This window comes from Penicillium coprophilum (genome assembly GCF_028826855.1).
Source record: "Penicillium coprophilum strain IBT 35676 chromosome Unknown utg000002l_segment0_segment1, whole genome shotgun sequence".
Taxonomy (NCBI): domain Eukaryota; kingdom Fungi; phylum Ascomycota; class Eurotiomycetes; order Eurotiales; family Aspergillaceae; genus Penicillium; species Penicillium coprophilum.
This window is the reverse complement of record NW_026622722.1, coordinates 2,202,556-2,226,791: the sequence shown is the minus strand read 5'-3', so window position 1 is coordinate 2,226,791 and position 24,236 is coordinate 2,202,556. Positions and strand designations below refer to the sequence as shown.

The 24,236-nt window shown below is 47.1% G+C and overlaps 10 protein-coding genes across 10 annotated transcripts; 6 read left to right on the top strand and 4 right to left on the bottom strand.

Moving 5' to 3' along the window:
• Positions 1 to 85: 85 nt before the first annotated feature.
• On the bottom strand, positions 86 to 1,780 carry N7500_002900 (flavin-containing monooxygenase; the record flags this gene model as incomplete). The annotated part of the gene is made up of 1 exon (XM_056674046.1): positions 86 to 1,780. The coding sequence occupies one exon, from the start codon at positions 1,778 to 1,780 to the stop codon at positions 86 to 88; it is 1,695 nt and encodes a 564-aa protein (XP_056534571.1).
• Positions 1,781 to 2,995: 1,215 nt separating this feature from the next.
• N7500_002899 (uncharacterized protein) lies at positions 2,996 to 4,555 on the top strand (the record flags this gene model as incomplete). The annotated part of the gene is made up of 1 exon (XM_056674045.1): positions 2,996 to 4,555. The coding sequence occupies one exon, from the start codon at positions 2,996 to 2,998 to the stop codon at positions 4,553 to 4,555; it is 1,560 nt and encodes a 519-aa protein (XP_056534570.1).
• Positions 4,556 to 5,993: 1,438 nt separating this feature from the next.
• Positions 5,994 to 8,390, top strand: N7500_002898 (glycoside hydrolase family 5 protein; the record flags this gene model as incomplete). Its single annotated transcript, XM_056674044.1, has 4 exons — positions 5,994 to 6,374; positions 6,953 to 7,371; positions 7,419 to 7,737; positions 7,791 to 8,390. 4 exons carry the CDS (start codon positions 5,994 to 5,996, stop codon positions 8,388 to 8,390), a joined length of 1,719 nt encoding a protein of 572 aa, XP_056534569.1.
• Positions 8,391 to 9,116: 726 nt separating this feature from the next.
• On the top strand, positions 9,117 to 9,971 carry N7500_002897 (DUF2985 domain-containing protein; the record flags this gene model as incomplete). Its single annotated transcript, XM_056674043.1, has 1 exon — positions 9,117 to 9,971. The coding sequence occupies one exon, from the start codon at positions 9,117 to 9,119 to the stop codon at positions 9,969 to 9,971; it is 855 nt and encodes a 284-aa protein (XP_056534568.1).
• Positions 9,972 to 9,991: 20 nt separating this feature from the next.
• N7500_002896 (uncharacterized protein) lies at positions 9,992 to 10,201 on the top strand (the record flags this gene model as incomplete). The annotated part of the gene is made up of 1 exon (XM_056674042.1): positions 9,992 to 10,201. One exon carries the CDS (start codon positions 9,992 to 9,994, stop codon positions 10,199 to 10,201), a length of 210 nt encoding a protein of 69 aa, XP_056534567.1.
• A 180-nt stretch (positions 10,202 to 10,381) lies between these two features.
• On the bottom strand, positions 10,382 to 13,339 carry N7500_002895 (glycosyltransferase; the record flags this gene model as incomplete). The annotated part of the gene is made up of 7 exons (XM_056674041.1): positions 10,382 to 10,605; positions 10,683 to 11,308; positions 11,388 to 11,738; positions 11,815 to 12,193; positions 12,244 to 12,404; positions 12,485 to 13,160; positions 13,222 to 13,339. The coding sequence occupies 7 exons, from the start codon at positions 13,337 to 13,339 to the stop codon at positions 10,382 to 10,384; spliced, it is 2,535 nt and encodes an 844-aa protein (XP_056534566.1).
• Positions 13,340 to 14,341: 1,002 nt separating this feature from the next.
• N7500_002894 (GMC family oxidoreductase) lies at positions 14,342 to 16,330 on the bottom strand (the record flags this gene model as incomplete). The annotated part of the gene is made up of 7 exons (XM_056674040.1): positions 14,342 to 14,386; positions 14,434 to 14,597; positions 14,649 to 14,741; positions 14,790 to 14,985; positions 15,037 to 15,619; positions 15,864 to 16,154; positions 16,203 to 16,330. The coding sequence occupies 7 exons, from the start codon at positions 16,328 to 16,330 to the stop codon at positions 14,342 to 14,344; spliced, it is 1,500 nt and encodes a 499-aa protein (XP_056534565.1).
• A 1,064-nt stretch (positions 16,331 to 17,394) lies between these two features.
• N7500_002893 (fungal specific transcription factor domain-containing protein) lies at positions 17,395 to 18,968 on the bottom strand (the record flags this gene model as incomplete). The annotated part of the gene is made up of 4 exons (XM_056674039.1): positions 17,395 to 18,001; positions 18,065 to 18,510; positions 18,575 to 18,710; positions 18,778 to 18,968. Coding segments are annotated over 4 exons (1,380 nt in total), but the record flags the coding sequence as incomplete, so codon positions are not given.
• Positions 18,969 to 20,189: 1,221 nt separating this feature from the next.
• Positions 20,190 to 22,134, top strand: N7500_002892 (sugar porter family MFS transporter; the record flags this gene model as incomplete). The annotated part of the gene is made up of 8 exons (XM_056674038.1): positions 20,190 to 20,560; positions 20,612 to 20,693; positions 20,749 to 21,008; positions 21,064 to 21,211; positions 21,272 to 21,582; positions 21,643 to 21,654; positions 21,716 to 21,848; positions 21,901 to 22,134. 8 exons carry the CDS (start codon positions 20,190 to 20,192, stop codon positions 22,132 to 22,134), a joined length of 1,551 nt encoding a protein of 516 aa, XP_056534563.1.
• Positions 22,135 to 22,557: 423 nt separating this feature from the next.
• On the top strand, positions 22,558 to 24,024 carry N7500_002891 (sulfatase family protein; the record flags this gene model as incomplete). Its single annotated transcript, XM_056674037.1, has 1 exon — positions 22,558 to 24,024. One exon carries the CDS (start codon positions 22,558 to 22,560, stop codon positions 24,022 to 24,024), a length of 1,467 nt encoding a protein of 488 aa, XP_056534562.1.
• Between the last annotated feature and the right edge of the window lie 212 nt (positions 24,025 to 24,236).

The following is a 24,236-nucleotide window of genomic DNA, read 5'->3' as shown; positions in this document are numbered from 1 at the left end:
TTTGTGGTTGTGATTTGAATCTAGAACAGTATATATACGAACTGTGAAGCCATACATGCTAATGACAATATGACATGAATATTTATCAAAGCTTAGAACTCGAGAGCTGAGCAAATGCGAGACCTTTCCAACCGGCTGCCCTAGACTCCGCACATCTGCGGCGATACTCCACTGCACTGCCAGCGTACCTCGCAACACTCCGAACAGTCTTGCCCTTTACATTTGTATTAACCCCAGTCATCCAGCTGTCAATTTCATTAGACAAAGCGCCTTTGCTGCTCTCGACAACGTGTTCCGTCCAAGCATCCACAGCCTCTCCCGTCGGCTCTACATATGAATAGTTGTTGTCTTTGCAGTGTTGTAGGAGATCCGAGATGACTTCCACGGCGTGCTCGATAGTCCGGGGAGCGTTGCCAAATGGTTGATGGGGACCTAGGACCATGAACATGTTGGGCATAGAGCAAGCCGTCATACCCAGGTATGTACGAGGGCGGTGATCCACCCAAATTGCTTGCTCACCTTGCTTGGTGTTGCTAGAGCCGAGGAGAGGTCGACCCTCCTTTCCCGTCCAATCAATGGAGCTAAAGGCACCGGTGATGGCATCGAAGCCCGTTGCATAGATCAAAACATCTAATTTATGCTCTTTTCCATCGGAAGTAATAATGCCATCCTCTGTGACTCTCTCAATTGGTGTTTTCTTGAGATCAACAAGGTGCACATTCGGCTGATTAAACGCCTCAAAGTACCCACTCTCAAGAGGAACTCGTCTTGTGCCAAAGCCATGATTCTTGGGAATTAGGCTGTCAGCAACTTCAGGATCGTTGATCCTAGCTCGGATCTTGCTGGCCATAAAGTCGGAGTAGAGTTTATTTGCCTCGCGGTTGTTGTATGTGTCGCTGAAAGTACCGAGCCATTTAGCAAAACCGGGCTTTGCATATATTTCTTCCCAAAGCTTCAACCGCTCCTCTGCGGAGACTTCAAGAGACTTGCGCGGGTCAGCCTGGTGCATGAAGCAGCTGGGTGTCTCGGCGCAGAGTTGGAAAAGGGTGTCATAATCCTTGCGGTGCTGTTCCATTTGCTCGGGGCTAATTGGATCGTTGCGCAATGGTGCAGACCAGTTTGCTGTGCGTTGGAAAACGTTCAGTGATCGGATACTTGGTTCTTTTGATACTGCTGTAACCGTTTGAATTCCTGTTGCGCCGGTGCCAATGACACCCACTCGCTTGTTGGCCAGATCACGACTCATATCAAAATCCTTAGGCCAACGTGAGGTGTGGAACGCTTTGCCTCGGAAAAGTTCAATGTTCGGAATGGCAGGAAGCGTCGGGGCTGACAGGAAGCCCATGCAGCTGACGAAGAAACGAGTCCGGTGATGAGTGCCGGCTTCGTCGCGAAACAGCCAAGTGTTGTTCTTATCCTGCCAGATGGCCGTCTGGACTCGCGTATTGAGTTGAATGTTTGTGTAGAGGCTGTGCTTGTCACAGACATGTTCAATATAACGGAGGACGTCTGACTGAGTGGAGAAGGTCTCCTTCCAGGTCCATTCGTTCAAAAGATCCTTGTCCCATGAGTATGCGTAGGATAGTGACTCAGTATCAACCCGTGCTCCCGGGTAGCGGTTGCAGTACCAAGTTCCTCCGACATTATCGGCTGCCTCCAGAACTCCGACGCGCCAAGATGGAAAGCGCTTTCGGAAGTTGTGAAGTGCACAGATACCCGACAGACCGGCGCCGATGATGAGGACATCGTACTGCTTCTCTTTGATTTCGATGGATTCCATGGGTACAATATTTTCGAGAGGGATTTTGCGATTAGAAATCTCAATGTTGTTGTTCATCCCGATCTTCAATGATTTTTGTGATCTTTATAGGATTGACATTGTGCCAACACAGCTCCAGGTGGAGCTGCCGTATGTGGGATCACATCCGTGTGTACAAATTCCAGGTAGGTCTCGCGGTGACTTTCCTCTTCCAATATGGCAATGCACTTCCTAGGTGCAGCAGGCGACATTGTGTCAGGACATTAGCCAGGCCCACTAGACCGAAAATGGCATCAACCTTATCCTTATCTTCCCCTTATCTGATATATCACGTGCCGCGGACGCTTTCCTCCAGGGGCTCTTCCACCGAGTCACTTAATCTGAGGGTAGAAAAGCCCGGCCATCACATCACTCCAGGCAATAACGATATCACATCTGAATACGCGTATAGGTTGTCCCCACCACTTCCACATGCCTTGTCTGGAAGACCAATAGCGGCTGCCATAACATGGCTCCATAAAGACCCACACAATATCCACAGATCTTCCAAGGTCATTCCGAAGAATATTACATATATGAAAATCGTACAAAAGTTACAGACCCTTAAATTTGTGGGCCATACAGGACCACAAAATCAGCAACAAGTGCCCACGCGTCTAGCTACAGCAGCGCAGGTGGCTTATGAACTTTGGAACATGTCCACGGCTATCTTCCTAGGTTAGTGCAATAATAACACACATATAACTTTCCCTGTGTCAAGATGAAAGATAAACCGGGTTTACTTACTTAGCAAGTTGTACTGAAAAGTCACCCAAGTTGACCTCTGGGCCATGTCCCCCTGAGATAATGGACATTTCTGCTATTGATATTTCCTCGGGAATTTTGGCTGCACTGGCCTTTACCAGAAGTCAGAACATGAAATTATCACAAGTCGCGCTGGAGACAGTATGTGCTAGCAGTAAAATGAAGACGGATACATTAGCACAGTAATCCGATGGATACGCGGAAAGCGTTAAATACGGATACGTAGGTCGTGATCCGCTGTGGAGCTTCGTCCCATCTGCAAGAGTTCTCTCCGTACTCCAGAACCTGTGGGTTCAATTATAGGCATCCTTTTTTGTTGAGTACCAAGGGGGTCTATTGCAACCTTGGAAATCAGATTGCCTCGGTGGGAGTCCTCGACGATATATAAACCTGCTCCTCACCTGTCATGAGAAATTCTCACACAAGCTCAAGATGGGTTCAGTATCAGTCATCTTGTTTGCCCTGGGCATGATAGCCACTCAAGCAGCAACAGCCTCCAGATGCTCGCCGTCAAATCTCTCCAAGCCAGACCTACTTGGAGCTTCTATCCTCGATATTCAAGCCGAGGAAGTCCGCAACTATTCAGCTGTCAGTCTTGCCCCAGGCTCCAATGATGGAGGAAAGTACACCATCGACTTTTGCAACATCACAGTCACATACACACATCCCGGTTGGAACGACACAATCAACACTCAGGTCTGGCTACCGCTCGAGGGCTGGAATGGCAGATTCCAAGCTTTAGGTGGTGGAGGCTACAGCGCTGGGTTTGGCCCTACCTACCTTACATTCGCCGTCGCCCAAGGGTTCGCATCTGCCTCCACCGATGGAGGCCATAATGTGGGAGATGAAGCTGTTCCGACTGATCTCACTTGGTCTCTGAAAAGCAAAAACAATGTGGACTGGTTTCTCTTCGAAGACTATGCATCCAAGGCCACCAATGATTTAGGTGTGATTGGAAAGCAGATCACCGAGTCATTTTACCACCAAGCTCCAAAATATTCCTATTTTGCTGGATGCTCTGGTGGTGGAAGACAAGGTCTCATGATGGCGCAGGAATATCCCAATGTCTTCGACGGCATTCTGAGCATTGCGCCCGCCATCAACTTGGAAGCTTTCATTCCTGCAGGCTATTGGGCTGCACATGTCATGAATAAGAACAAGATATACCCCTCTTCTTGTGAGGTTCAGGCTTTTACCAAAGCAGCAGTCAAAGCCTGTGATCCATTGGACGGAGTGGAAGATGGCATTATCAGCTCGCCAAGTCTTTGCAATGTCAAGGCCTCCGACTTTGTTGGCCAGGAATACACATGCAACGGAGTCCAGCGTACTCTAAGCGCTTCAAGTGCGAAGGTCATTCAAGCGGCCTGGTCTGGCTCCGGAAAGGCCGGTTGGCCCGGTGTGAACAAGGACGCAGCGATCGACGGTTACTATGTTCCAACTACTACCTGTAACGCCAATGGCACATGCACCATTGGTGATAGTTCTTTGTTCGGTAACTGGATCAAATATGCTGTTGCCAAAGATCCTAGCTTCCCACTTCAGAACATGACTGATTCTACATTCTTCGATATGCTGCACTCTTCAATTCGCCAGTATGACGGAATGGTTGGTAATAATAACCCTGATCTGTCCAAATTCAAGGCAAATGGGGGCAAGATGATTACCTGGCATGGCCTTGCCGATGAAGCAATCCCACCAAATGGAACAATCAGCTACTATGAGGAAGTGCTCAAAATGGACCCCAAAGCCCACGACTTCTACCGCTTCTTTGAAGCGCCTGGTGTTGGCCATTGTTATGGTGGAGTTGGACCAATTCCGAACGGAGCATTGTCGCAGTTGATAGAATGGGTTGAAAGAGACCATGCTCCTGAGACTCTGCACGCTACTAAGGGAACCAACAACACAGCTCGTGATCTGTGCCCATATCCACTCCGGCAGAAATTCACAGGGGGCGACTCCAGGAACGCGACATCCTTCACTTGCGTTAGATAAATTGTCAATTCATCGCCTTGAATTGCAAAACCTATCTCAAGAAAGCCTATGGGATAGTTTTCCCAATTTAGAGATACGTCTGTCATTCAGCGTATGAACTGCGGTTCTGGGTTCACCTTCATTGAAGTGTGATCATCCCCAAATCTGGTCATCATCACTCCTCTCTTGCTCTTTCTCCCGTGTCTCTTTTTCTATAGAAACTACTTTGTATGTTACCTTCTATTTTTGAATCCACTGTCTTTTTAGAATTCTTTGCATCAGTGATGTGTGCGGGTCCTGAAAGAATATGTTGGGTGAATGTTTATCGAGTCAGCTTTTCTGTCTGACGTGGATCAAGCCTCTAATATTCACCTGGATTAGCCTCCCTTCCCGTCTTTGTCCCGATTTGTAAACAGCTTAATTCTACCTACGAGTTCTTCCCAATCTTCTCTTCACTGCGATATGAAAATTGGCGATTAGAATTGATTGAGATCTGACCAATGTATAGTATAGATTGTATTCTGAGAATAGCTATAAGCCCCTTGTTTGCGTGAATCTCACAATCTTACATTATCATGCAATAAATTGGCTAGCTGAGGGTTTGTTCAATGGAGTTGGCAGGCTTACCTTGGTAGCTCAAAATAACCCAATATTTTGGCCAGTCAACCATGATTCATCCAAAGATGAACATGTCTTACCGGCCAACTTGAAAAAAAAAAAAAAAAGAAAACGTGAAATGATCCCACGAGCAATACGCGTATCCGTGTACGGAATAGGCAAATCACTATAGCTCCACATATGCAGAAAATCTGCTGATTGGTTCTGAGTTTAGGTACGGCAACCTAAATTGGCGATCCATGGCTGAGTCTCCCAAAGTGGTGTATTTGCTACGTCGGAAAACTGTATTGTAAAATACCATTACGAATACATGTAGGGAACGTCCGAAAGTACAATTGCTTGTGGTAGTGGATAATATCAGTGTATCATCAATGATACATCTCTGATCATATTTAAAAGCCCATATTGTGCCTGTAATGATTAAGAGAAAGGTAGATACTCACACACATTTTTTTACCTTGGACATACCTCAGACAGTATGAAGTTAAATTGAGTTTACGCCTTACCAGCCTTGAACTTCCATGAGATCATCGGATATCGACCATGTGCTTTTCCTAACTTTCGACCTCTCCTTTGACATCATACTTCCAACTGAGAAAGGTGAGCTCGAGCTCATGCAAATTTCAAGACTTCCTTCAAACCTGGGGGTGAGACTGTCTAAGCTTCATGCTAATCTCTCGTCTGTTCAGACATACCACTCCTTGTCCATTTGCACCCGTCTTTTCCAGAATCGGCGTTCATTGCGGCATTTTCAGTCTACCTTTTACATCCAGTGCACTCTGGTCTCACTCTTCATTTACCCATTAATTGGCCTAAGAGTCCATGAAGCGTGGTCAACGATATGAGTCAACTCCGCTTACACGTTGACGGACAAACATTCCGAGATTCTCTGAATCGAGAAATTATCCTACGCGGAATAAATGTGGCAGGAGACGCTAAATATCCTCAAACTCCGGACCTCAGATCGCACAACCCCCAGCAATTCTTCGACGCAGATGTATCGTTTGTCGGAAAGCCGTTCTCCCTGGAAGATGCCGACACACATTTTAGACGTCTCCGACAATGGGGTTACAACACCATTAGATATATCTTCACCTGGGAGGCAATCGAACACGCTGGCCCTAAGATATACGACGAGGAATGGATCGATTTTACCATTGGTGTTCTTCGCGTCGCTAAGAAATACCAGTTCTACATTTTCATGGATCCGCATCAAGACGTTGTAAGTCTGGTCTTGAATAAACTCTCTAAAGCTGTGGGAGTTAAGCTTACTATATGAAGTGGTCTCGACTATCAGGAGGGTGCGGGGCACCTACATGGACACTCTATGCCGCAGGATTAAATCCCAAGAATTTCAAAGATACAGAAGCTGCCATCGTTCACAACACGTGGAGCAACCCTGCAGAGTTCCCGAAGATGCTATGGTGTACGAACTACACTAGGTTAGCTTGTCAGACGATGTTTACTCTATTCTGGGCGGGTCGAGATTTCGCACCGAAAGCGATCATTGATGGTGTGAATATTCAGGATTATTTACAAACACACTTTATTACTGCATGCAAGTACTTTGCGCAGAGAATACAAACCGCCGGGGGTCTTGAAGGAGACGTGATCATTGGATGGGAAAGTATAAACGAACCGAACAGAGGAATGATCGGGGTTCAAGATATTTCCTCCATTCCACACGAGCAGCAGCTCCAACTCGGGACATCTCCAACGGCGTTTGAGGGTATGCTACTTGGTTCTGGGAGGGCCCATGAGATAAAAACCTGGTCTTTCGGGCATTTTGGTCCATACCAGACAGGGACGGAAGTTATAGATCCAAAGGGTGAACTGGCATGGCTGTCCGCTGAATACGACGATTCTTACCATGGCTGGTCCCGCGATCCTGGATGGAAGCTCGGTGAATGCCTCTGGGCACAACATGGAGTTTGGGATTCATCCAAAGGCCAGGAAATCCTGCTACAAAAGGATTACTTTTCACGCAACCCATTGACAGGCGAGAAGCTTGACTACGAAGGCTTCACAAACTCTTACTTTTTAGACCATTACCGAGCGTACAAGGACGCTATTCGCAGCGTGTGTGGAAGTACTATCATGTTTTGCCAACCTCCTGTCATGGAGTTGCCACCAAGCTCTAAGGGTACCGCCGATGATGATCCGAATATGGTCCACGCAGTTCACTTCTATGATGGTCTGACTCTTCTAACAAAGCACTGGTTAGTAGCAATGCCTCACCCATTATGCATGATATTGACCCCATTAGGAACCGGCTCTACAACGTAGATGTTATTGGGGTGCTGCGGGGCAAATATTTTTCACCAGTATTCGCAATGAAGATCGGCGAAAGATCAATTCGAAGATGCCTACGTCATCAACTCAAGTTCCTACGCGATGAGAGTCTTCAACGAATGGGTGTCCACCCCTTGATCTTTACCGAGATTGGCATTCCGTATGACATGGATAACAAATATGCATATAAAACTGGAGACTACCGCAGCCAGATCAGAGCAATGGATGCAAACCATTTTGCTTTAGAAGGTAGCAAGTCAAATGGGTTTGCTTTGTGGGGCTACATGGCAGCTGTATGTATACGAGCCTGAATCTGACAGGGATAACGTTAACCAACTCTACCTAGCATGACCATGAATGGGGCGATCAATGGAATGGGGAAGATCTTTCCATATTCTCACCAAATGATTTGGAAGCTCCTATCAGAGCTTTTACCGATCCAACAAGGCGCGGTTCCACAGGGCGGCCCAGAGATCATCTTATCGACACGGAAGATGAGACTTCTGAATCGCTGAAGGCACTGACACCCCCATCCACCTCAAGCAATCTCTCTCGGGCTACCCTGCAGCCGCAGCAAGTTCACAGGGCAGCGGAAGCTTATCTCCGACCCACCCCGATCTATATAAACGGGCGTTTGAAGAGTTATGGTTTTAATTTGAAGAAGTGTACTTTCACCATGAGATTGATTGCAAACCAGACTACACCTTCCGCGCCGAGTGAAATATACCTGCCTGGCTTTCATTTTCCAATTGGAGAGACATCGGTTATGGCCAGCGGAGGGAAGTGGGAGATCTACATTCTGGAATTTCATACGGTCAAGCTTCAATACCTGCGATGGTGGCATGGCGAAGGGAAAGCGGATATCAAGATTCGGAGGAAGAAACGCACGGGAGGGGAGTACGCCGCTCTGCAAAAACTGCACAAGACCCGATGTATGATGATGTGAAGGCAGGTCTTTCACTACATTGGCCTACGGATGTGATATGTGTTCTTCCCCCAGCTTCCATGTATTCTAGTCACCATATAATTCACCATTTCTCAGATGTTTTAATGTTGAGCAAGTGTAATATGTACATATATGAGTGGCGTTTGAACCTCTGTACTCTGGGCTATGGAATTCAGGGAGCACTTTCCTACATCATCCACCAAGTGGGCTTGAATTGTTTCAATAAATCACCATATGGCCAGATCTCGCGTATCAAGCAGGCAGCTATATTTTCTAGTGGCAAACTGATATCTCCTCAAAGGCCTTGAACCAACATTTATTCCCAGGGTGCCTAAAATAGTATCAAGGTAATTAACGATACTACTCTGGTGCCCAGGTGTGTATCGATATTTCAAAAATTCATACGTGTAACGGTACGGTACTGTCGGGGTAACCTTGGAAGTTACCGAAAACCTTAAAAGATTCAAGGCTCCACCATTCACGGGTATCCACTTCGATGAGCCAAGGATTCGAGCGCTAAATGTAGGTATCTAAGAGAATACGAGGTTATTATGGAGCCTCATCAGACCCTTTTCCCAGTTCACATATCTCCTCGGATTTTCGATATCTCAATCATTGTAGGTGCTGAATATTCCTTGTCAAATTCCTACGAGACATTATCTATCGCTTTCAGAACCATCCTCCTTTGAAACATTTGACGGACGAATCACGGGTATGGACCATACCATGACCAACGGGCAGCCACCCCAGCCAGAAAATCAGAATACCCTCACCGCAAATCCCGCAATGCCACTTTTTCGGGCAACGGGACGCACGCTGCGATCAACCTCAGTCTCAACTGTCACGAGACTGCTCGAGTACAATCCCTCCGGTGGGATGTGGCAGGCGACCGGGACTGCCATCGCACACGCTCCGAATGTGACAGATCTGAGATCACCCGATGAGATCTTCTTCGATGTACATGGTCGAGGTATCAGACGAGTTAGCACGCAAGATAAAATTGGCGGTACGATAATTCGAAGAGCAACGGCGCCAACTATAGACCTCGGGCCCCTGCGCGATGATCAGAAACTAGCTGGAGCGGTCAAAAGCCTCCCTAGACTTTCATTTGATCATCCTAAGAGAAATCAAGCTCATAATCACCCAAAGGCGTCTTGGGCCGACGCCTTCAAGAAAGGATCTATTGCAGCAGGCAGGTTCATTCTCACACCGACAGGTGTTTTCATTGTTGTTTATGGCCTCAACGTTATTGCTTGGGGGGCCATGCTATTTTTCCTCTTGTTGGATGTTGGTTCGATGAGCAAAGAGCGCAAAGAAGTATGGATTGAAATTGACTCCCAGATTCTCAATGGATTGTTTTGCCTGACTTCGTGGGGACTGGCGCCGTGGCGGATTCGCGACACATATTGGCTGCTGATGTGGCATTTTGGTTCGGCCGAGACATCCAAGGAGTCGATAATGCAGCTTGCAAAGCGAAATTCCAGCTGGTTTAGAATATGTGATCCTGATTCCAGTGAGTGTGAGACTCTGACAGGCAAGGTCGCTCCACCTACCGAAACATGGAAATGGACTTCGTGGTGATAAATATGTTGTTGAATACCATGTTTCAAGTTGGAATGGCAACTTTCATGTGGGTGTACAACCGACATAACCGTCCGGCCTTCGGTGTTGGTCTTTTCATTGGTCTAGGCTGTTTCAGTTCGCTTCTAGCAGGAATAACCTCATGGTGGGAGGGGCGAAAAGTCAAGCGAATTGAGGGCGCCTTTTCTGAAACAAATGCGGAGGAAAAACAGGAATCCATAGAGCCATGAGCCTAATGAACATGACTTGTGTAGCCCAAAGGACCTGGCATATATATCCATACCCAAGGGGTATAACATGTACAATCGTCATTTTCAATCAAAGCATAAGCTCTTGAAGGCTATGATAGATCCAAAATTCATTTGAGATTGGGGGCGAAGCATCTCCCCCCGCGCACTATCATGATATAGCTATATGTAATCACTGTCACCGTCCGAGCCATCTTCTCGGGTCATGGCCATGAATTTCTCGATGAGCTTTTGATCGTCGATCCCTCTCACTCGCTCTTGTCGAACCATATCTTGTCCCTCCAGGTGAAGAGCCGCCATAATGAGCTTTCTCGTGCTCTTATGAAACGCAGAGTGTATGCTCTGTTTGATACCTTGGCTGGGATAGGCAACAAGACCAAGCGAGCCTTCATTTCGTAAGAAGTCAGCGAATGTGAAAATATATCAAAATGATGTCAGAGTTGATAAAGAGGCCATATCTCACCATGAGCCATCTTTCCAATTACCCCAAAAGTCCCTTTGAGCAAGCCACCGGCAAAGCCTGCAGCACCTCCATCTCTAGCGCCTTTATATGGTTGATAGACCACATCAGTCATACCTTGACCCATACCAACGGCAAAGCTTTTGGCACCTGCCACAGCGCCAGATTTCCAATCTGTGACTTTTCCATATTGCGGAACTTTGTCTCCGTATAGACCAGGGAGCACACGAAAGCCTTCAGCGGCAGCCAACGGCACGTCAATCATAAATCCAGAAAAGAACTTCCCTAGAAATTTCCCAGAAGCAAGGGTCGATGCTGAAGCCATGGCCACACCTCTGCTCTTTTCCTTAGGCACAACGTCCCCGCATGCCGTCATATCATTCATTGATCGAGCTTTGCGGACTGATATTGCACTGCCATCTAGCGGCAGCAACTGAGCGGAATTCTCTTTTGAAACACTCGGTGACTGACCAGGTGAGTTACGACCACCTTGGTATACCTTGTAGGGTTTATAGAAGATATCGCCTCCTGCTTTGAGAATATCAAATGTGACTCCCATTCCAGCAGAGGAGATACTGGTTACGGGGTCCCATCGCGTGGTCTCAATAATGATTGGGTTTGATTGGTACCTTATATTCAAAAGAGATGAGCCGAAGGTCCGCCGAATGACGATGTTAGAGAATGTGTTTGAAGTGGGTTTGGACTCACGGTTTCAACTTTTTGACATCTAACAGATTTCTTTCGGCAAGTATCTCTGCAGCAACTTTTGAAAAATGGTATTCTTTCTTGCCTAGTCGATATCTCCAACAGGCTGGGAATTTTGGTAGTAAATCGCATTCAACCAGACCTTGCGGTAAGTTTCGATGAAATGATGCCACAGCTGTTTTCACTCCTTCATCTTGCTGCATTTTCGCGGCAATACTCTTTGCGGAGCGTACTGCCTCCGATGTTAAGCAAAACCGCAATGCCTGGACCAATGCTGTGACCTTGAGGTGTTTGTACGGTATAGGGTCTGGTCCTGCACCGGCTGCAGAAACCATTTCTCCCCAAAACGGTTGGCTACAAACAGGTTAGATAAGATTCCAAAACTTCATAGCGCAAACCAAGTTATAAGTAAGAAACAGCTGTCACTTACTCTCCAAAAAATGGCACAATGATAGTAGGCTTTCCATTGCGTAGCCCACACGCCGTTGTACCAGCACCTCCATGATGAACAACCGCACTGACTCGCTCGAATAACCATTCATGTGGGCAATCGCCTATGAACAGAACATCACTTCTATTTAGTTCTCCTGTATCCGCCCCTCCTAACTTGCTCCAACCACGAGAAATGATTGCCCGAACCCCGGTTTGCCCAACCGCTTGTAGAATCGTTTTCGTTATTTCTTGCGGGTCTTTGAGAACGATGCTTCCAAATCCAAAATAGACCGGAGGGGGCCCGGCATTAAGAAACTCTGCGATATCTTGAGGAGGCTGATACTGCGGCGGATCACGGAAGAAGAACCCACAGACATCTATTCATGAGAGTTAGTCAGCGCCCTCAACGAAAGCAATCAGAACTCACCAAAATTATGGGGCCAGTCTTCGGGTTTTGGGACTAAGCCGGGCGACCAGCAGTAGGTATAGGGGACATTGAGTCTGCTGAGAATGAAAGGGCCATCTGAAAGAGAGATTGGCTCGAGTTCTAACTCATGTTTCCGCCAATCGTTAATCACGCCTCCTAGACTGTGTCATATAAAGAAGAATCTTAGCTTTCACCTCATCTTGCGCATTGCATTGCAAAAAAAAAAACGTATAGCACTTACCCTTGCCATGATAACCAGTCCACGACGCTATAAGAGACACGGTTGAGCCACTCTTGATCAGCTGGCACATTCTTCAAATTAGCCAACGGGTGCGGGAATGCCGTTGTTGGACTCCATGGCATTGTAAACATCAAGTGAAGTGGAATCCCCAGGGCCTGGGCGCAATGTACGTGCGCGAAGCTCGGAGGATTGGCAATGATCGCATTTGCCACAAAAGGGGCATTTGTGATAGGGTCAGGCATCAAACATGATTGCCAGCACCCGTGAAGAATTTCTGCCATCATTAAACGCTTCTTTTGAATATCTCCTTCACGGAGACTATCTAGGCTGGGAATCAACCCAGGATTCTTGACCATGTATGACATCAGGTCCGCCGGATCACCGCCAATAGGGTAAAATTCTAAACCTGCTTCTAGGATAAATTGTTCAAAGACATTGTGTGTTGCAATACGCACTCGGTGGCCCACATTTTGTAGCTCTGTGCCAAGTGCAACAAATGGTTGGACGTCCCCTCTGCTGCCCACGATTTGAATCACAATATTCAGAGGGAACTTGAAGGTCGGTACTTCTTCTGAATAGTCTGGTGGAGGTGCGCTCTGGGGGACAGCATGAGGCAATAGCTTAGAAAGAGATCTGCAGAGACGAGAACTAGCGTCCACAACAACACGGCCGTCATCTGTACCAAGTCAGACTTGCTTGGCCGAGCTCAATTAGGCTGACAAGTTTGCGGAGCCTACCGTTCACAGTGATATCCTGAGCGCCGCCAATATCTCGCGGAACTGCCTCGTATGGGGGTGGAGGCTGCTCATCAGCCGCCGTGTCGGCCACATGGGAATAGGTTTTGGAGTGTTCCATGGTTCAGACAAAATGTATCGAGAGAAACACCAAGACGATAGCAGAGCGTACAGGTGGACGGATACTCGCAGAATGTAAAAAGCTAGCCAGCAGCTTTAAACAGAAGAGAACTACCCAGGCTCTCAGTAAAAACCTTACCAAAATCCGCTGAATTGAGCCCCACCTGGCCGTTGCAGAAATTCCATGGTCTAATTCGGAATACGAGTACGATGTCAAGTTGGGTACGATTGTATTTCAAGATACGGTATGCTGATACCCTGTATGTATAGTTGAAGCCCCATCGAAATTGAATGCGGATTTTGCTAATAACTTAGATGTTTTGAAGGTTTGATTTCATATGAACTTGAAGATATTTATAATGGCATCCAAGTCCGTCTTTTCCCCAAGTTTGGAATTCTGCAAACCCAATTAGTGTATTACCCGTAATCGTGATACAATGTAATGAAAATACATGGGTTTGTCGATCACCTGATTAGAGTTATGATGTATGTAGTGGTGGGTCCGATCTATACGCGTATCCAGCCTCTAGGGCTTGGCTTGATAGAGTACCTAGGTTCACCCAATATATGTACCTGATTGAATCTCATTCAAAATTTACACATTTGTTGATATACCTTACCGCGTGTTTCGCATTTTAAGCATTCTAATATGCATGGAGGGGGAAAGTATATCCATCAGTTCTCATGAGATTTCGTTGAATATCTATTGTTGAAACAATTGCGATGGAAGCCCAAGGTGTGATCATTAGGCATGCATACATGTATGTAGCCTTGCGTGGCCTATCGTCACCCTGCGAGAAGAAATGTATACCTCTATATTTGAAAGACACATCATAGATATAACACAGGATTATGAGATATATTGAATCGCTATATTTACAATGTACACGAGGCTTCAAGCCTGCATCGCGAAACATGACAGGATTACTAGCTTGCATCTTCGAGGATGTCGAGCAATTTGAGGGAAATAGCTAATAACTTGGGGCAGTCCATGAGCTGAAGCTCATTTATAGAGCTCCGGATAAGCTGCTTTGATTATGTCGGCACCCTAGCATAATTAGAATAGAGTTCCAAGAGTTCAGCTCCTTGACATACCTTTTCTCCAATCATGTAGACTGCACTTTGGATTCGGCAGTCCGAAATGACTGGGATGATGGACGCATCAACAATACGAAGATTTTTAGCCCCGTGGACCCTCAAATGAGAGTCCACCACACCCTGGTCAATATCATTAGACAGTCGAGCAGTGCCACAGGGGTCTATAGAGATTAGCCTTCGAACTGCAAACCACAGAACCGCATTGAACTGACGAGATCCAGTCTGGGCCCGGTCCAGAATAAGGCGATCCATCTCTTCATCCGAATCACGTGGCATGGGCCACGGAAAGTCCTCAGCAATGACCTCTTTCATTCCATTGCCGTTCATAAGAATATCGTCAACAAATCAAACACCTTCTCTCAAGGCGAGGATATCTAGTTCGTCGGTAAAGTAGTTGAGATTGATTTCGGGTTGTTCACGTGGATCGATCGAATTGAGTCTGACATGCCCGCTCTTTGACTGTGGATGAAGGAGGTCGACGACGACCGTTAGCCAGTCTCCCTCCGGTGGGATATCAAAGTGCCACTGGAATGCATCACAGAACATGGGCTGGCTGAATTAGCAAGCACGTCTCTCTGCAGCTCTTGATCATTTACATACAATGAAGTCAATTTCAAAATGAGGTTGACCGTCAGGCCCAAAAGGATCTTTGCCTCCATTGTTCGCCTTAGCTTCTCGATACATATCATGTTCTTCGAGTTGCTTGTCGATGCGTGGAAATGCTATCATTTCAAGGAGGCCACTAGCAAGTGGACCCGTTTTATTCCGCTCGTATTGCTTCACGGCAGCATTGTGGGCAGGTCCCTCTCGAAGAAGAATATGGTCCAGCCCCACGCCATCCTTCAGTTTAAAAACGTGTGGCAGAATGGGATGGTCGAGAAGATGCTCGCCCACATGCTCGGACGTTATCACAGGGCGAATTCCATGACGAGCTAGTTCACGTCTGGGACCGATGCCAGAAAGAAGCAACAGCTTGGGTGTTTCAAAAACTCCACCTGCAATGATGATCTCTTTCTTTGCTTTCAGGGTGGTCTCGTTTTGATCCGTTCCGACAACAGTTACACTCACTGCAGTATCATCCTCAAAGTTGATCTTTGTGGTGACGGTTGAATGCATTATCTCCACGTTGCTTTTCCCAGTGACGTATACTGCGCTACTTGGCCGGACACCTTGGTAGACTGTACTGACACAATGAGTCAAGCCCTCCAATCTGCCATTATGAATGTCTGTTTTCAATTCATGGCCCTTGCTAGTCCATGCCTCTGTTAGAGCATCTCGGAAACTGCGGGTTTCTGGGAGCAGATTTGCATGGGGAATATGGAGTGGACCTTCGCGTGCGATTTCGGAAAACAGCGGGTCGGACACTCTCTCGTCACCATGGTATGAAGCTGGCTAAAGATAAGCTTGTCAGTAAATGAGACTGCAACCGTTCAGGTGTATGCTGTGCCTTTTCGAAATATTGTTTGCAATTTTCCCATGTCCATTCATCCCCACCATACTCCTGCCACGCATCGAATGTTTCCCTACTCCCACGAATCCAAGTGAAATAGTTCAAGCTACTACTCCCGCCAAGCATCTTTCCACGGGTATTGCGTTTCTCAACCCGCTCATAGTCAGGTCTGTCGACGAAGGTCGTCTGATAGGACCAGTCATACTTGCTGCTTCGGAGTTCGAATGCGCGAGCGGGTGTTGTTATCTCTGGTATATCGTCTGGATTACTATTCACAGTGTCAGTTGAGCGAGTGCCGGGCAAGTAAAATAATTACCCGAGTCCAGCTTCAATCACGAGTATCTTCACATCAGCATTCTCTGCTAATCTGCCTGCAACAACATTCCCAGCTGTTCCACCACCAACAACAATAAAGTCATATGTATTCGGATTTACTGAAGCCATTAAACAATGTCAAAGTGAGCAAAGCCACGAAAGTGATAATCTCGCTGCTCATCCACATCGCTTTTATAGTCAGCGCTGTCTTAGGACTTATAACTCAAGCAGTGGGTGAAAAGTCGCTCAACATCATGCTGTGTTTCTTTTGACCGGGGCTCGGAAAACCGTTTTTGGCCCAATAATCGTAAGTTTTTCAAGCTGTTAAGTGGGATGGTACCACGCGATTGTTCTATGTGGAACTCAAGCGTTGGGAAATTACTGAAATTAGGGGGCACGGACATCGCATTCCATATTGGAAACGGAACATATTCTAACTTTGCCTTTCCAAAGGCCTTGGATTTGTGCAACGCGCCGAAATATAAGCCGTCCGCCGAAAGGATTGAAGTGGTAAATTTATTGAGTCGGTTATATACCGAGTTCAAAACGGAAAAAGAAATGGATCGACCCCTGATTGACCCCCAGTCAGATACTCTGTGGGCCAGGGAGAAGTCCCATCGTCAAGCATGTTCATCACGGCCATTTCCGCCGGATCCCACGAGCCGGTAGTGCCGAAAGATGAGAATTGTGGGAAGTTGTTGGAACTTATTGATTGAACTTCAGGGGTGGGATAGAAGGGCTGTATCATAGCAGCCCGTTCGTCAACCCGCGCGGAGTATGGTTGGTGCAATTGCTCTCGTACAGGGGTGAATTGCAAGTTTGTGATATTCAAGTTTTGATGAGATTGTGCAAGAGGTGTTCTGGACTGTAATATGGCAGGCGACGCGGTATTTGCAGTGGAGGGGGAATCTGAAGTCGATCCTCGTGTGTCATTGCCATGTAAAGCTGTTCGCGCCATACGATAGATCGCGAGCGGGTTCAACACAGTTTCTGGGGTCTCTTCAACAGGGGACCCTGAAAGGGAGGGGCTATGAGTCATGTTAGCCAGTCACTACTCGAAGGCTTGTGTTGCAAGGCTCACATTTCCTCGGTTTCTTCTGACTCTCGTTCATTCGTAGAATGATGCGCAAACCCGGGGTGCAGACCTGCTGAAATCATCATTTTAACAACAGAAAGGTACTAGAAAGAAATAGTCAGTAGATATTTTCCAACATAATATGGGCACGTGAGGAAAAGAGACATACGCAATGCTCGGCTGTCGCAACGAGGGATCTCATCTGCATAAGTGTTTCCATATTTTTGTTCACTAGAATCTTTGTTTCATTTGTGTCAGACGCGCTCAAAGAAGCCGATGAGTCCGTGACGTTCTTTAAATAATATAGCATGACCTTGGTGCTGTCGTGTGCAATGATACAAAGCCAAGTATCAGCCAGCGCTTTGATGCCATGTCTCAATGCTTCGACAATTACCTTGGAGACTTCCCGAGCGCTGTCGAAGCAAATCCTACGACAATAATCCAAGAATTCTTTCTTATCTGATGGAAAGTTGACATGCCGTCTAATGCGGAAAAGGGTAGGCATTCCAATCCGATAGAGATCCACCAACGTTTGGTGATAAGTACACCAAAGCAGTGTCAATGCACCTAGTTGCGACGATTCCTTGCGGGCCCAAATTGAACTTGAGTTCCATTTGAGACTCTGTGGAAGATGATGTCGCCAGCTTTCACATTCGGTCGATAGCTGTTGAAATTCAGAATCGGGTTCCCAGGGAGGTTTTGAGGTATCAAGCTGTTTCACATATCTGGGGAATGATTCAAGGTAAGCAAACGATGTATGATCGTGTTAAAGCTAAAGATGTTCTTACCGAAGAACCCGTTTCCGAATGCTCACAAGGCGAATAAAATATGCCTCTATGCCCATATTTTGAGCAGGTTGGAAATGGGTATGTTCTTTCGGAATGAAGCCAAGGACCTTTCCCTCATCTAGGACTTCGGTGATGCAGGCGGTTCCCAGGGAAAAGTTGAGACTGTGACACGGAAGCTGAATCTTGAGGTCTTTGTCTTCGAGCAGAGTGAGCTGATTGACACCACTACCAACCCAACTATCCATAACATAACAACTCCACATCAGACGTCGTTTTGATTCGTTGGCAATGGGACATATAGAGTTCCGCTGAGTACAGAGAACGTCGGCAGAGCTCTCAAGATTAAGCTGTAGTGCTTGAGAAATTCTTGCAGTGATGCTACTGAGGATGAATGCACTTGCATAGCTTCCAATTCGAAGATCATGATCATATAAGAGAATTGCAGTCTTGGCGAGCGAAGGTTAGTTAACAGAGCCAGTTATAGCATATATGATCATCACACAGTCTTACCATCAACTTCTCAAGAGAAAGATCGTCCAAGTCCTCAAACATTCGCGCTTTGGCAATCTTTGCCCACTGATTACCAGCTGTGAGTACTGATTCCGGGGGAAACTGGGAGGGATGATCAAGCGCCAGAAATCTGTTGCTGATAAGACGCAAATTCAAAAAATGAAAAGAAGAAAACAGAGAAGTACACAACTTTTGAGACTTACTTTGCTCCCAGCGCACATATGATATGAAGAAGGGATTCATTATTGCAACAGGCTTCTGGGTCTTCGTCCAATCGCTGCATGAACGAAGGCTTATGCACAAACCCAAAGCAACGTAGAGGATGAACATGAGCAAAGTATTCTTCTACCAGAATAAGGATTCGGCCTTTGTCGGGTAGTTGTTTGGAGTAAAGCCTGCGTGGTCAGTGTCGCGGTCAATGAGCAGGATGGAGAAATATACCATGAGATAGAGGTAGAACTGCTTTCAGCAGGTGGTTGAAAGGATGATTGAATTGGTTGAGGCATATTAGGTATAATAATAGAGCTTGGAGATGAGGTATGGACACCAGATCGTGATTCAGAAGTCGACTTGCTTTGAATCCGGTGCGTGCGCCCTGCGCTATACGTGCACTCAATGTCTCTTCGATAGCACCGGGTACATCTTTCCCCTCCCGAGCACCGAGCCTTTGCATGGCGACAGGCATGACATGATTTAGACACTCGATGTCGTGTTGTGCCCGCTTGGGTTAATCCTGCGTCGCACTTACCGCTCTTCTGAACTCTCGCAGAAAGCCCAGCTTGACCTGGTTTACCTGGACAATCTAACTCAAGGCGTTCACAATTCGAGCATATTGGCCAGCGCTCATCACATTTTACCTTGCGTGCACGACACAGAAGACAGCCTAGAAGTGTTAGCCCTTGCATATACTGAATTGCTTGGCATGAAATGATAAGTGGAGCTAACCTGATCGAGATCTCCTTGTGCTTGATTGTTCTCCATCTCCACTCCACGATAACATGACTACCGACTGCCGATGTAGGCGCTGAATGATTATAACAAAGGGGACAAGAAGAGAGAAACGAGCGGATCTCGCGTGGGTAGCCCCCGATGGCGGGGGACTACGGCAAAACCCGATTAAGCTTGGGCTTGGCAGCTTCTTGCTCGACTTGTGATGCTCGTCTTCTTCGCGAGGAATTCGTTGATTCGATGTTCGAGAGGTTTTGATTAGCGTCTATTTGGGGCACTCGGGGAATGCCTTTTAGTGTCTTGCCACATGATACGCGATTTATACCACAACCCGAGGAGATCGCCGAGGCTACTGCCGAGAATGTCGAACCAATTGACCAGCTTCTTTCATAATGAAACCAGAAAACAATCTGCGTATTTGATAGCTCCAGACGCCACGATTTCACCATTCGATATCCATTTGACGTTTGACCAGAATTATCCGGCTGTCGCCAAAACATGCCGGGTATCGGCTCAAGCACCAATCACAATGGGCGACAAACGAAGCTATCGAGCCCATCTCAACGAAGTGGAGCTACATAAAATCCGGGGCCCCAGGGACGGAGCATTTGCTGCTGTGTTCTAGGACTTTTTTTTCTGTGTCGCATTGTCTATCAAGCTTGTCAAGATGGGCAAAATACCTGAGTTGAACAATGTCTACCTCATCAGTGGACTGGCGACTATCGGCGGTCTAATCCAGGGCTTCGATGTCTCCAGCATGTCTGCCATTATTGGCACTGATAACTACAAGAACTACTTCCACAAACCGAACTCGGTTGCTCAGGGTGGAATCACAGCCAGTATGGCTGGTGGTTCGCTGCTTGGTTCGCTCTTTTCCTCGTGGACGAGTGACCGATATGGTCGTCGTGACTCGATGTTTATTGCTTGCATCTTGTGGTTGATCGGCTCAATTTTGATGAGCGCAGTGCAAAATGTCGCCATGTTGATTGTCTCGCGCATTATAAATGGCTTCGCCGTTGGAATACTTACGAGTCAAGGGTAAGATGTCCGCTCTGGAGACCCTGCCACTGCCGCTAACACTATCCCTAGTCCGATTTTGATTGCTGAAATCAGTCTTCCACAGCAGCGTGGTAGACTTCTCAGCTTGCAGCAATGGATGATTACTTGGGGTGTATGTGATCGATTCATTTGTCTCTCCGATCATGCCCAGCTAACATTGGTCTCAGATCCTTATTATGTATTTTATATCATATGGCGCATCCTTTATGAGCAGCCATGCATCATTCCGTCTGCCATGGGGTCTCCAAATGATCCCAGCTATCATTCTCATGGTTTTCCTACCCATGATGCCGAGATCGCCGCGCTGGTTGGCCACACAAGACCGGTGGGAGGAGGCTGTGAATGTTCTGGCACGACTACACGCCAAGGGCAACACCCTTGATCCGATCGTCGTTGCGCAAGCTACTGAAATTCGCGAAAAACTTGAGTACGATCCCTAGACCGCTTGCTCGATCTGTTTGCCGTTACTAACCGACCTCAAGACTCGAGCGGCAATACGAGAGCACCTCCTGGTCCGAGTTGTTCAATTCCCGAAATATCGTTCGCGTGCATTGTGGCATTTTCACACATGTGTGGTCCCAGCTGAGCGGAACAAACGCTATGATGTACTACATTGTTTACATTTTCCAGGTAAGATTTACTCGCCAACATCTTTGGATTGGGACATTGGATTGACATGCTTCGTACAAGATGGCTGGTCTGACAGGCAACAATGCCCTCCTTTCCGCGACAATCCAATACATCATCAATGTGGTCATGACACTCCCTGCACTCTTGTTCATGGATCGTCTCCCACGCCGCCGCTTGTTCATTGCAGGTGCTCTTGGCATGTCCATTCTTCAGTTTGTCCAAGGAGCTCTCATGAAATCATTCGGCGAGGCTGTTCCCGGAGGTCTCAAGGGCTCTCCCACGGTTACTTGGAGAGTGACTGATGGAGTAGCGTCAAAGGCAATTATCGCCTGTTCTTACCTGTTCATTGCTGTCTATGCACCTAGTTGGGGGTGAGTACCTTGTGCCTTAACAGTTTCAAGATTATTAGCTAACATTTTCTCTCCCACAAGACCTCTAGGATGGTACGTTTCAATATTTTGATGAAGGTTTCTTTCTGACTACAAGAGCTAACATTCTTCATAGGGCCTACCCCCCTGAGATTATCCCCCTCTATATTCGCAGCAAATCCGTCTCTCTGGCGACATTCTTCAACTGGGCCTGCAATTTTGCTTTAACTTTCTTCTCTCCTCCTGGATTCCAACATATTCAATACAAGGTGCGCTGAGAATACACCGATGAGGATACTTTACGGCTGACTCTAGTCTCAGATGTATTTCGTGTTCGGAACCTGTTGTTTCGTTGCTGCTATCCATGTCTTCCTTCTCTTCCCAGAGACATGCGGCAAGTCGCTGGAGGAGATTGATGCAAGCTTCAATAATGAAAGCATATGGGCTTTCAAAGCTAAGTCTGTACCAAGCCGGCTTGCAGTCGATATTGAGCAGGCAAAGGAGGATTTGGAGGCGGGCAAGGTGCCCGAGGCTATTTTTGAGCCGAAGAAGTAGAGATTTATGGGGTTGAGAAAGTAGCTAATAATCCGATATATACATTTACATAATTAATAAGATTTGTCGTGCATCTAAAACTCCCAAGCAGCCTCAAAGTGCAGCACACCTAATATCTTGACCTTTCCACTCTTCCATCCTTCCACCCATTTGAGTCTTTGAGAAATCGATGTTGTATAGTCACGAAATAACCTCGCATAATGGCGCAACCACATAGTGGACCTACATCGGGGCCACTGAGCTTCTACGCGAGATCCGGCCGACATCCGCGCAATAGCTCATCCCCACATACAGAAAGAAGCCGACATCCGTTCATCACAAGCTAAGCTAAATAATGTCGCGGGAATCCCATTCGCAAGTTCCAAAAAGAAACCCTGCACATCTCAATTGGAGAAGAAACATCATTGAGCTCTCGTCGCAACCATGGCTAAACGCAACATCCTCCTTATGATCGCCGACGATCTAGGCAAGCAATTGGGCTGTTATGGAAACACTAAGATCCAAACTCCAAACTTGGATCAGCTAGCCTCTGAGGGAACAAGATTTGACCAGGCGTTTACGTCGACTGCTTCTTGCAGCGCTAGTCGATCCGTCATCTACACCGGCCTACACACTCACCAGAATGGGCAATACGGGCTACACAATAACCGACACCACTTCACAACTTTCGATCATGTCGAGACTGCACCTGCTCTCTTCTCAAAGCACGGCTATTCCACCGGCTTGATTGGCAAGGTCCACGTTGGGCCATCGGCGGTTTACCCGTGGGATATGTGCGCGGAGAGTGACAGTCGTGATGTGGCATCGGTTGCTGATCAAGCTTCGGCGTTCTTCGAAAAGTCAAGTGCAGACGAGAAGCCTTTCTTCTTGACCATCGGCTTTATCGATCCCCACCGGGACTGGACTCGTTCCGGATTTGGGAATGACGGCGAGTACGACGCCCGCGTGAAGAAGATTGATTATTCGCCCGAGGACGTGGAAGTTCCACCATTCGTCAACGACCTCCCCGGCGTGCGATATGAATTTGCCGAATATTATAAGTCTATCTCCCGCCTCGACCAAGGCGTGGGGATGGTGTTGGAAGGATTGAAGAAATCCGGGCTGGCCGATGATACTCTGATTATCTTCCTAAGTGACAATGGGCCGCCATTCATCAATTCCAAGACAACACTGTACGACGCCGGTGTGAGTCTGCCACTGATCATGAAATGCCCCGGCTCACCTTCGGGAATCACAAACCCCAATATGATTTCATACATCGATGTACTGCCCACTCTTCTCGATTACGCGAAGCATCCTAGCCCCGAGCATCCAGATCGCATTGGTCGTTCAATACTTCCTGTCCTGGCTGAAACATCTCCGCTTGAGGACTGGGGCCAGGTCTTTGGATCGCACACATTCCACGAGGTCACCAACTATTGGCCGACGCGCATGATGCGTAATCGGAAATACAAGTACCACCGCAACATTGCCTGGAGGCTTGATTTCCCATTCGCTGCTGATATCTATGGCTCATTGACATGGGAAGAAATTCGAAATGCCGATACCAGTCCTAAGATGATTGGATCCAGACCTTTGAAGGACTACTTCTTCCGTCCGGCTGAGGAGCTGTATGATATTCAGGCTGATCCGAATGAGATTCGCAACCTTGCCAAAGATCCTGAGTATCAGTCTGTGCTTGAGGAGATGAGAGTGGCCCTGGAGAAGTGGCAACGTAGGACAGAAGACGCCTGGTTATTCCGGGATGGTGTTTCCTTGCTATTTGTTAGACACCATCTCGAGGCTGGGTTCGAGGTGCCGGATCGTTTGGACTTTGATGTTGATGCGCCTGAAAGTAAGGGACAGCCAATTTTCAAAGGAGATTTGCCCTGGGGTGTTGCAGCAAAGTGATTTAGTTAGGTAAATCAAAATTAAATTTACTGGAATCGAAGAGAGATCAGAGATCTATAAAGTGGGTGGTACTCACAACTGGAATTGTGCATATCCCACACACTTGGGGAGGCTTGTACCTAACGGCCCAGTCATCGCCCTGTTTTGAATGAACTCAATGCTACGGTTGAGCGGATCAAGTGAGGGACTGTAGGTGGTCAATACTTTACACA